General features: G+C 30.0%; 1 protein-coding gene across 1 annotated transcript; it reads right to left on the reverse strand.

Annotated features, from left to right (window-relative positions):
• Positions 1–9963: 9963 nt before the first annotated feature.
• LOC125856727 (probable calcium-binding protein CML36) lies at positions 9964–10905 on the reverse strand. The gene has a single exon (XM_049536349.1). It carries the CDS (start codon positions 10754–10756, stop codon positions 10106–10108), a length of 651 nt encoding a protein of 216 aa, XP_049392306.1. The 5' UTR covers positions 10757–10905; the 3' UTR covers positions 9964–10105.
• Between the last annotated feature and the right edge of the window lie 2214 nt (positions 10906–13119).

The following is a 13119-nucleotide window of genomic DNA, read 5'->3' on the forward strand; positions in this document are numbered from 1 at the left end:
GGGTAGGGGTGAAAAAATGAAATTTAAAATTTAAAATTATTTTTTTAAAACAAACTTTAAATTTTTTTTGGGGTGGTGGTGAAGGGGGTCGAGGGTAGGAATGAAAAAATGAAATTTTGAAGTTGAAAATATTTTTAAAAAACAAACTTTAAAATTTTTTTGGGGGGTGGTGAGGCTGGTAGGGTAGGGGTGAGGGTGGGGTAAAAATATTAAAGTTAAACACATTTTAAAAAAACAAGCTTTAAGTTTTTTTGTATGGGGTGGTTGGGGGTGGGGTAGTTTGAGGGTAGGGACAACATAAATTGTTTTTCTCAAAATAAATAAATTATAATTTGAAGTTGGAAGAGAGTTTTGGAAAATGTTTTCCTTAAGTTTTGAAGGGAAGTCATTTTCCTTAAATTTGAAGAGAATGAGTTGATTTGAAAAACATTTAACCCAACCAAACATGAGAAAATTGGAAAACATTTACCAAACACACCCTAAGAAAACCTGCTTTTCTGTTGTATTTTGTTAATGGGCATTTCATGTTTCGGGCTAATCATCAAACTTTGATTTTCTTTGTTTGTTCATGTATATATTTTTTCATCTATTTTTTCTAAAAGGGAAAAATTATACTAACATTTTTCATATCTGCATTTTAGTTTTGATCATCTGAACTAAACATGAGAATTTTCTTGATTATAGTGAAGTGGGTCTCTAGTAATTCAATTTCAAGAAACTCATCTTCTATAAATTGCGACGAAGAGGGGCAAGAAGATTTTCAACAAAGAAGATTTTGCAGAAGATTGGTGCTTTGAATGTAAAGATAGAGGAGAACTCATAATTTGTGACTATGGTCAAGTCCTTTTGCTAAAACAATTAATTTTATTTTTGTATATTTGATGAAATAAACTAGAAACATGGTCATCATAAAAATGTTTCCAAATGATGACCATGTTTCTAGTTTATTTCATCAAATATACCAAAAATAAAAATTGATTTTTTAGCAAAAGGACTTGTCCATAGTCACAAATCATGAGCTCTCCTACATCTTTACATTCAAAGCACCAATCTTCTACAAGTTCTTATTTGTTGAAAATCTTCTTGCCCCTCTTCGCAATTTGTAGCAGATGAGTTTCTTGAAATTGAAATACCAGAGACCCACTTCACTATAATCAAGAAAATTCTCATGTTTAGTTCAGATGATCAAAACTAAAATGCAGATATGACAATTGTTAGTGTAATTTTTTCCCATTTAGAAAAAATAGCAAACAAAGTATATACATTAACAAACAAAGAAAATCAAAGCTTGATGATTAGCCCGGAGAATGAAATATCCATTAACAAAACACAATAGAAAAGCAGGTTCTCTTAACACAAAATTCTAAAGAACTCCCAAGAATCATAACAAAATTATACATTTTCAAACACTTCTATCACCCATTGACCTAAAAAACTTTATTTAATGCTTTGGGGACTTAGCATCTTCTTAAGTGTGGGGTGGAAGAATGAATTCCTTGTTTGTTTTTGGTTCTTTTTCTTAGGATAGTCCTTTTGAACCGAGTATCTTTTATTGTTTTAGGAATAAGTTTTCTTTTAATTTATTTTTGAGAGAAAAGAAAAGACCCTTTTGAGTGATGTGATAATTTCTATTTAGGCCTAATTTTTGAGTAGTACTTTCTTGTGAATGCTTGATTGATTAGGAAATTGCAGACTCTTTGACACATAAGATCATGGTTGTGACTTTGAATATAGCTTATTTTATTTTGTAGTTTTCTATGATCTTGTCTCTCTTAGAAGTGGAATTGATTCATCTTGATTGATACTTGTGTCATGTGTGCTGAGAATTTGCCTATTCCATGTTTTGCATCTTAGTCTAGAACTTGTCCTGCATGTTATTGAAGCGAAATAAAAATTGTTGCTTTGTTTAGGAGATGATAATAGACTTTCTTTGATTTGTCTTGTAAATTTTAGTCTTTTCAGATATTGTATCACTAGTTAGCCATTTTGAGCCTGTAGCCTTTTATTAGTAGTCATATTTTGCCGTTAACTATTTTGTTGAATCCTTAATTTTTACACCTTGCTTCCTTGAGCATTATAGCATAGACTTATTCTAATTGTTAATTCTGAAGAAAAAAGGACTGTTGAGTGAAAAAAGGTAATCAATGATAGCTACAAAGTGATTCAAAAGCACTCTTTGAAAAGATGTGAGGAAAAAATAAGAGAAGAACAAAAGAATGTGACATGAAAAAAATCCTATGAAAAAAAAAATCTTTGAAAAAAATGTGATTGAAGCATTCTTGAGATGATGAGAATTACTTGTCAAATAATTGTTGAAGAGAGGGCTGAAAATAAAGAGAAGAAAAAAATGGGTGAATAAGTCTTAAATTGCAAAGTGCTTAAGGAAGTGTAAGTCACGATTATATAGTTTTCCTACCCATCCCCTAGCCTACATTATGACCCGTTAAAATCCTATTTGATTCTACTCAAGCATGCTTAATTAGTGGAGATGTACATAATGGGCAAGCATATGGTTCTTTATGCATACATGTGAATTTCTTTGAGTGTGAGAGTTGTTTTTTATATGAAGTCCTTAATTTATATTCAATCTTTTGAATTGAGTGTGTGGACTATTTCTTTTTGTGAGGGCACTTGTTTCATGATAGATAGGTGATTTTATTAACTTTCTTTGATGAGAGTAGGAGAGCAAGCTTAAATTTGATGAGTTCGAAGTCCTTCCTTGAGGTTAGGAGGTTAGAGGTTTGTTGTGTATTTGGATGTCTTGCATAATGAGCGGAAATTGTACTTGACGTTTGAAATTTCTATATTGCCTAATTGTTTGTATCAACCAAAGTGATGACATTCCCAATTTGATTTTTTTGAGATGAGTTTTAATGTTTACTTGAGGACGAGCAAAAGTTTAAGTGTACGGGTGTTGATGTGAGGCTAAAAATATATTTTCTTATCATTATTTTCTCACAGTTAGTATTTTTATTTGTCCTTTATGAGTATAAATTTTATGGATTGTGCTAAATAGTGTATTTTATTTGTAGGAGTAAATTGGTGAAAAAATGAAGAAATTTGAAGCTAAAACGAATAAAAGATGGAAGATAATAGAAGAAAATCCAACGGACAAATTAATGAATTAAATTTAATATTATAATAAATAAATATATAAAGTGCAGTTTGTACAACAAACAGCAAAATCCGAAAGAAATATAAATTCTCGCCAATTAGGACTGCCTATCCCCGCTCAACGACGTAGTTAGAGACAACTAATTGGAGTAGGCGATTAGAGGTCGGGAGACCATGATCATAAATTCAACCCTGTAAATCAATAATTTGATAACCGTAGATAATTCATGCATGAGATGTGATACATGAAACCCTATGCATGTCGTGGCCTTGGAATTTTCAAACCATTGTAAGTAATCTTATTATTTAATTCCTGCATTCTTCTCTTTACAAATAAAAATCAAACATTTTCGGTACTCTTAAATAAATAATTAGACTAGTATAATCTAGTAATAGTTAGTTGAAAAGTCATTTGGGTTCGATAATACGATTCTTTTAAGAGCCATTATATTACTTGCGCGACCACGTACACTTGCGTATGCAATTGGGAGCAACACTGCTACTCGTGGAGGAAATGAAAGCAACAGTTATTGTATTTGAATCTTCAAGCGCAGGGCTGAAACTCGAACTATTCATACCATCAAAAACTACAAAATGTGAGTCTTCTTAACTACCTACAGTTAAGATTCAGTCCTTTCCCCTGACTTTTGAATTAATATTGATTGAAATATAATGTGACTTAGATTTGCTTGTTTCCTCACAGACTTGAATGTGCTTATGTTGTCCAATAGCGGAACTATCTTCCTCATTTTGAAATTTTGGTACTAAAAAAGACAATATTTTTGGTTTCTCAGATGAAACTCGAACTATTCATACCAATATCCATTTGCATGAGATCTCAGCTAGTGCTTATCTCTCACTTTCACACACAATTTTTTTGTGTTAAGTAATTGGGGTTGTGATGAGATCTCGAAAAATGTCATATGCATCTCTCTGATATTAGTGATGTGAAATTTCTCATACCCATATACCTTTCTGAGCTTTTTAAGAAAAATCATTTGCATATGAGAACTAAAACAAGTGAGCATATTTATTGTTACTACAAAACACATGTTATTATGTTTTACTAGGCTACTGCAAAAACTAACAATTGTTAGTTTCTTTAACATGAAGCTCCTACAGTTTCATTTTATGTGAAAAAAAGAGAGTAAAGGAGGAGCTAGCAAGTTGTAAATAAAATAAAATAAAAATTAAATGGAAAAATGCATAGTTATCATGATCTTCTGTTCCCTGGAAGTGCATTTTGCATATTTTGAAATGTTCACAAATATGATATAATGTACAGTGGGCATTCCTATAATCGAAGCACTAAGAAGTTGAAATATTTAGACGTAAAACAGGGGTGTAATTATGTCAACTTAAAGAAATCATAAGAGTGGACAAGCTGAAGGTAAAAATCAACATGTTCTCGGCATCACTAGAAACCTTGTGTCTGCTTCAGCTAATAATGAAAATGAATCACATTATCTCTTTGATGAATTTTGTCTTTGATATTAGCTAATTATTGCATATAACCAAATCATCCTATTGAAAATTTAAGGTAGCAAAACTGACGTGCAAAATTAACTTTCCTGAGTATACACTCAAGGTGTTTGATGATGTGTCCAAGTTAGTTTCCCGAGTGATAGACCGGGGCTATTGTCTGAGGTGATCAGTGAGCACTGTCCTCACAAATCTCAAATGCAATGTGGTTAATGCTAAGGTGTGAACTCATAACGCCCAGCAACAGCTATAATGCAAGTTACTGGTGAGGAAACGGGAAGCACAATTAATGATCCGGAAAGGTTGTCTATGATGAAGCAACTATTGTGCAATGTACTTAGATGTAGCAATAAATTTAGGAATTCCAAGACAATAGTATATGATGGGGTCTCTTATACCGAGAGCAGGTCTCACCAGCTAATGTTGTAGACCAAGATTATGAACATGCTGCTGGTGAAGGATTGAATGAAAAAGAGAGGCCTAATGTGAGTGTCCTTAATTGGTAAGATAAGGACTACTCCGTTGTGACAATCCGGTGCAAGCACCAGGTACCACAATTTTCTAATAGTTTCAGAATCTCTTTCATGATTTATTTTTCTGAAAAATTGTTAACTAATATTACAAACTCTGTGTTCGTTGAAGGAGTACTACACTGGACATATAGATGGTTCCCCGGCAAAATCAGACGCAGAACGAAAAAGAGTGATTCAATGTCTTGAAGCAGCAATTGAAAGAAGGGTATCTGAGGTTAGCACTAATGATTTACTTTCTAAATCTATTTAGATCCATTCTTCGATATATATTCAGCTCTAGCTACCTTTTTACTATATAAGAAGGCGAAACTGATAGTTGTAATTGGTGCTTGAATTTTGGTGGCAACTTATATGTTTTACCTTGTCTATGTCAGCTAATGAAATTGAATTTTGATGGCAACTTATATGTCAACTTATATGGAGTATAAAACGTTAGTGTGAGTAACGTATATCAACCTAACGTCGTCAGCTTTTAAAAAATAAAATATACCCTAAAACGTTATTGTGAAATACGTTTATACTAGTTTTATAAAATTTTAGAAAAACGTATTATTTTGGTGAATTGTTTTATATAATGGCTTAGTTTGATAAAAAAATTCCTTGGTTTTTGTTTTTCTCTTTCGTCCTCTATTTTAATTATCAGAACTGGTGTCAGAATCTAAATTGCAGAAGAATCATCACATAATTAGAGTTAAAGACGAACATAGAAGATGAGGTATCTCAATGACTTATCTACGTCTTCACACTCCATCAAATATGATTTTATAGAAATTCAATGGTTATTAGGAGGAAATTAAATCTTAAAATAGGGGTATTAGATGGTAATAGTGGAATTAATATGTCTTTAGCTTGTTCATAATACTATCTTATTAAGTCACGCATTTAATAATTTTGTGAGTTCAATTTCATTCTCCCACTGTTTTCATGTATATACGTCAAAGTCGAGAGAGAGGTGTAGGAAATAGTGAATATAGATAATGCATATAGTTGACTCTAATTAATTTTGAATTGAAGTAGTGATGATTGATCGATCAGTAACCACCTTGTGGACACAAGTCAATAAAAACTTGGATCATAAAATGAAGTGTCACTGTGCTGCTTCAATTTTACGGGATGCAAATCAAATGTACTCACGAATGATATGTAAACTTACTATTTAACTGCTAAATCATCAGTTTTGACCCGTGTTGGCAACTGTCGTGCATCTAACTCTACACGTATTGTCGCTTCGTTTTGTATCATCTTTGAATTTTGCCTGCTTCTCAGAACTTCTTCGTCTCAGGTGAGTCTTCGTTCCCTTGGCGTTGTTTTGTGCTAATTTACAGATGTTATTCTCATGCTGCTTAGATATTATATAGAAATTAGGTTTTAAGATAAAGTTTTGCCATTGTTGGTACCATGGTGCTTAGAGATTACATAAATTAGGCTTTAGAGCAAAGCTAATCTCTTTACAATTTTTTGGATTATATAATTTTTCCTTCGTTTTATTTGATCAAAGTTCTCTGGCTATGTTTTGGAGGTTAGAATCCCACCTTTCCTGTTCCAAATGCCTTCTACACAGCTATGTGTATAATCAATTCGGTCATTGTGGTCGGACTCTATTACGGATTTCTAACCACATTCTCCATAGGGCCCTCTTATCTCTTCCTTCTCCGAGCTCTGGTTATGGAAGAAGGAACCGAGAAGAAGGTATCAGCAACAACTGTTTTTTTTACAGGACAGCTCATGACGTTCATATCGATCTATTATGTGCTCTGCCTTTACAAGTTATGATAATTGCAAACTTTCGCCAGGGCAAAAAAATTGTTCCTCTTTTCATTTTCCAGTCATTCATAAACTACCAATTCTAGTGGTGATGCGGCAACTTATTAGCAGCGTTACAATTTGGAAAATGCAGTATGTATTAAAGAGTGTTTGATATATGAAGGTATTCATACTTCTTTTCGTATATGGAATTATGAAATTCATACTAATGTAAGGTAAGGCTGTGTATAAATAGGTCCTTCCCCAAACCTTTCACATGGCGTGAGCTTTAGTGCACCGGACTTTGCCTGCCTTCAATCGGATGGCACCTCCATCTATTATATATATATATAAAATTATAGATTTTATACAAAAAGTTATTTAAAATTGAAGGCGGATTTTGCATTAAACAATAGAGCTATTTTGTTTCTATACTCAAGTTTCTAACAGTGACAAATCCCTTTCGTGTATCCTGCTAAAATAACTTGTGTATAAATATAGTATTATGTTGTTTTATAAACAAACAGTATATGCAAATTGCATTGATTGGACTTCAGTTCACATTTGTTATCATTGTGTCAACATGTCAGTCAAATGCTTTTATTTTTCTAAAAAATCACTATACACTTCATTTTGTTTGCTAGTGGATACATGACCAACATGCAAGGAACATAAATAACTTGATCCAACTAAATGCATGTATTTGATCTAGGGATTAACTTATATGCAATAACAATGTATATATATTTATGGATCTAAAATTTAAATTTTATGAATTTGAAATTCATTTGGTTTACGATACTCTGCAGTTTATTGTTCTCTGTATAAAAAAATAGGTTTTTCATTCTTCGAACAGAAACATGACATCTCTGGTTAAGGTCAGGGAATAACTATCTGATCAAACATCCTTACTCCCTTCGTTTCAAAGATAATTTTTTTTTCTATTTTCGAAATATTTAATTTTAACTTCTTACGTAACATATTCAAAATCATCAAATTAAAGAATATTTTAATACATTATACATATTTAATGTATAATGTATTATACATATTATAATATTTTGAGTACAAAATTCATAAAAAAAAATTATTTACTTCAACTTTCTGTCAAATCAAAATAAAATAAACAAATCAAAACAAGAAAAAATCCACCTTTGAGTACCTAAATAATTAGGAAGCAATTTCCATGAAAAGTTGATTCACCTAAAGTCCAAAATATACACTATTATTCAGCTGTCACTTCTTTGTCATTTAATTGTAATCCATTGGGTAAAGAAAAGTCTAGACCACTTATTTTTTCTGACATTTTGTCCTATATATATATAATTAAAGATGTGCCAACTTCCTATGAAGTTTCATGGAAGGTGAAGATTGATCAAAAACAAACACAAAACTCCTGTAATCTTTATTTTTTAATTTCCGCTCGATGTTTTATATCCATATTGTCAAAAGTCCATATAGTCATTTTTTTTTTATGATTTTTGTGAAGAACTGTATTTTCTCTCTCCTTCATTAACAAACGAACAAAGTGAAATTGTGCCTCAGCTATACACTCTCTTTATTTTACAAATCTAGTTGATTCTGAACTTCGTTTGCTAAGAAATCAAACTTTTGACTATGAAGTTTCATAGAAGGTGAAGTTTGAAACAAAACAACAAGAAAAAATAAACAATTCTCCATTAGTTTTGGATTATCTTGTTTGTCCAAACAAGACTTTTTCCTGATTATAACCCTTTTTCTTATGAAACTTTTTCATGTGTTTAATTTATTTACCTTTGAAATGGTTGTCAAAATTGAACATTGCCTTGTTTTAACTTTTGTTTAACAATATGTTTAATATCACTAACCCTTGAGTTCTTCTTTACTTTACTTTAGGTAACTAAAAATTAAAACATTTAAGAGAAGTTGATCTTTTGATTTTCTTTAATTAATAGGATAATTGTTATCTTTATAAGTTGTAGCTTATTATTTATTCAAATAAAAAAAAAGATTCTTAGACATTCACACATTCATTCTAACGACCTCTTAATTATCAGCATTAAGAAAATATTAAATCATATTATTATATTACTATCCAAGTTACGTATGGTAAGGTAATAATATAATATTATTTGAATTTGGGAATATGATAATTGAAATATTCTCCAAGATTATTGCAATTGTTCCTAGGTATCTACTTAGAACATGCTAGCATGTGGACAATGATCAATGATCAACCAACTAGAAATTAGAGAGAAATAATTGCCTGGTCTGAGTCAAATTTAGAATTTAAAATTTATAATTTTTTTCGTTATTTTTAAGTTAAGTGTAGTTTTATTTAAAGTTTGTTATCCCTTTTAAAGTTTGGCATGCATCAACTTTATTTTTGAAAAAAATTATTCATAAAGTTTGGTAGAATTTTATTTTGTTTGTGTAATTGCTAAGCATGAAAATATGATATGACCAATTTCTTTGATCTTAACCTCTCATCTTACTTTGAAAAAGTAATTACAATAATCTAATTATGACAATTTGGTTTGTAATCATAATTAGCATGGCAATTAGACGATTTGGACGTTTGAACGGATTAATCTATAATGTGTTCATCAAAAAAGGGTCTAATGATCAATACTTATCACTTTTTTTCATGACTAATGTCGTTAATTTTAACGTTTTAGAGTCATCAAATAAGAATTTATTAATCTAGTCTTTTTTTGTGTGCATATACATGTTGATTTCCCTTAATTTAGTTAACAATCTCTATTGTATTACCTATTTTAAATTTATGTGTCAATCGAAAACACCATAGTGATCCATACCAACTCATTATCATGACTACCGTCGTTCATTTAGGTGTGTGTTTCGAGATTATAAAGCCTGATTTTTAGAATTTAATTATTTTTCATGTGTATTAGTATAAAAATCAATTTTCATGAATTTTATTAACGGACCACATGTTTTTTATAATAAAATAACTAATACATGAATAATTAAATTATAATTAATTAAAACATAACAGTCTAATATGCAAGTAAATCATATATTCAAAAGAGAAATGTAGAAAATAATGCTCAATATATCATGGGTTAAACGGAAGGAATTTGTTCTCATTTTATATATATATTTCTTCCAAATATAGATCAATCCTAGCCGTTAGATTGACCTAATCAAGGGTCCTAATTAATCTCACAACCCATTTTCCCAACTAACACAAGAAATAAAATAAAATAAATTAAAACGATTTCTATTTTTTTTTATCTCTGCTGTTCCATCATAAGACAGAAATCCTCGAAGCAGACGAACCCGTCTCCATTTTTATCTACACTTGTTATCATACGCTTACATTCCTCTAACGTGCACCGTTCATCGCCGATCATTCTAAACACGTTGAACAATTCCTCTCCGGTGATTTTCCCGTCGTGATCCTCGTCGAAGAAATCAAACGCATCTCTCAGCTCACCTGCATCTTCCACCGCCGACGGAGGCGTCGGTTCAAACGCCGAGGTGATAGTTTCGAAATTCTCTAAACTAATACATCCATCTCCGTTTTTATCCAATTCATCAAGCAACAACACAAGTTCCTCTTCAGTCGGTGGAGATTTACCTCCAACTCTGCTTAAAATCGCTTCGAGTTGCTCCTTCCTTATCTTACCGTCTCCGTTATCGATGACGGAAAACGCTTGAACGAGATCGGAGTAAACTCCGGCGGTAGAGATCTCGGACCAGTCGTCAGCTGAGATCTCGTTGGATAAAGTCGGTAATACGCTCGTAGGAGTAGAAATTCCTCCTCCTCCGCAGCCGCCGCCTTTGTTGGAAGAGGAGGATGAAGAGGAGTAAGACGGATCATCGGATCTGGAAAGGGAGCGGGATTTTTTGGACTTGAAGAAGATTTTGGGGAACTTCATAGTTGAGAATTTGGAGAAGGAAAAGGAATTGAAGAAGGAGGTTGATGGGAGGAAGGAAGGAAGAAGAAATGGAGGAGGTTAAGTAGGACTCCATTAGTGAGCTTCGTGGAAGCTTCGTAGAGAGAGAGAGTGAAAATTTTGAAGAGTATTTATTGGAGGGGTTGTTTTGTTTGGTTGTTTTTAAATTCTCTCCTGGTACGTTGGAACACACTTTTCTCCTACTTTTTTTTTTGAGTTGCGTGTATCTAAATTACTCGTCTTTATTTATCGGTATAATCTATCTATATATAAAAGGAGAAGAAAAAATGATACATATCAACACCACAAATTTTCAGTATTTTAAATAAATAATAATCAATAATTAAATAAATAAATATAGACACATGTCAATAATTATAATTAAAAAGACACGTGTCAACACAACAATTTTTTTAATTTTAAAATTTAACTAATTTTAAATAATCAATAATTAATTAAATAAATATAGACACATGTCAATAATTATATATATATATATATATATATATATATACTAGATAATGGTGCCCGTGCTATGCACGGGCCCAATAATATCAATGGTATGTTTTGGGGTTAATAACGAAGTTTTTGAAGCGATTGTTTGCGTGGATAAAAGAAAAAGTTTTTTTATCACAAACCTGTACTTTCTTTGACACTATTAAAATGGACCCAATATATGTTATTTTTGTTGTCTCAATTTATGTGACACAAATAAAATTTGGAGAGTCATCCAAATTTTCATATTTTTTTTAAAAATGTTTTAAGTTATTAATTATTGTGATTTATAATATTTTTATGTAATTTTCAAATAACCTACATTACTGGTCACTTTGTCCTAATTTATGTGATATGGATAAAATTACAAAATTAACCCTTTTAAAATGTCTTTTAGATATTTTAAGTTTTTAATTATTATTATTTATAATACTTTTTTGATAATTTTAAAATGATATGTGTTATTTTTTCTGTTCCAATATATGTGAGCCTGATAGAATTCTAAGAGTGAACCTATTTTATTATATAGCTTTTAAATATTTTAATTTGGTAATTATTATAATTTTTAATGCTTTTTAAGTCATTTGTAAATAATATATGTTGCTTCCTTTTTCCCATTTTATATAGTATAAATAAAATTCCCAAAACCAACTCAATTTTAAATATATTTTTTTAAATATTTTAAATTATTAATTATTGCGATTTATAATATTAAAATAAAATTAAATAGAAAATGTACAAAACTTGTATCAGCCTAAAAAATGACCACGATAATTCGAAGCCTATAGAAAGCAATAAGGTTGTACGTAATTTTAAATACTTAATATATATTACTCTGTTTGTCTCAATGTATGTAGCATAGATAAAATTTCAAGAGTCAATCAAATTTTGTTAATTGTTAAGATTTACAATACATTTTACATAGTTTTGAATAATTTCACATTAAATAATACATATTACTACTTTTGTCTCATTTTATGTGACATTGATAGATTAATTTTAAGAATCAGTCAATTTCTTTTTTTGTGTTTTTTTAATAAATATTTTAAGTTATCAATTATTACGATTTATTATATTTTATACATAATTTGTAACGATAGATTAATTTCAAGAATCAATAGAATTTTTTATGTTGTCAATTATCATGATTTATAGTATTTTTACGATAGATTCACTTCAAGAATCAGTGGAATTTTTTGTATTTTTTTCAAAACATATTTTATGTTGTCAATTATCATGATTTAGAGTATTTATACACAATTTTTAAATATAAAAAACACACAAAAAAAAGACAAATAAATTAAAATGGACCCAATATATGTTATTTTTGTTGTCTCAATTTATGTGACACAAATAAAATTTGGAGAGTCATTGAAATTTTCATATTTTTAAAAAAAATGTTTTAAGTTATTAATTATTGTGATTAATGGTGTTAAATTGTCCAATAATATAAATTTTAGAGGTACAACCATAAAAGAAGAATGTACAACAGTATCTAAGCACATGTAACACTTGTCATGTGTTAAGTAGTAGATATTCCCACATATTATATATATATATATATATATATATATATATAGTAATAGAAAAATATATATCGAAATGATATATTTATTATTTAACTAAATAATAAATATGTAACTAAAAATCGTGTTAGCTTTTGGTTGAAAACTAACAAGATAGTTACAATCATAGTTGCATTGTGGCTTATTATATATAGAATATATATAATTTAAGTTCAGTAAGCAATGTATACACAAATGCACGTTTCATGTTATTAAATGTGGTAATTTTGTTACACATATTAAATACAGTCTTTATTATTGAAATGAAAATTAATTAAAAGTCTA

This window comes from Solanum stenotomum, chromosome 2 (assembly GCF_019186545.1).
Source record: "Solanum stenotomum isolate F172 chromosome 2, ASM1918654v1, whole genome shotgun sequence".
In the NCBI taxonomy this organism is placed as follows: domain Eukaryota; kingdom Viridiplantae; phylum Streptophyta; class Magnoliopsida; order Solanales; family Solanaceae; genus Solanum; species Solanum stenotomum.

Coding starts and splice junctions, on each gene's coding strand:
- LOC125856727 (XM_049536349.1), bottom strand. CDS start 10,756: ATGAAGTTCCCCAAAATCTTCTTCAAGTCCAAAAAATCCCGCTCCCTT.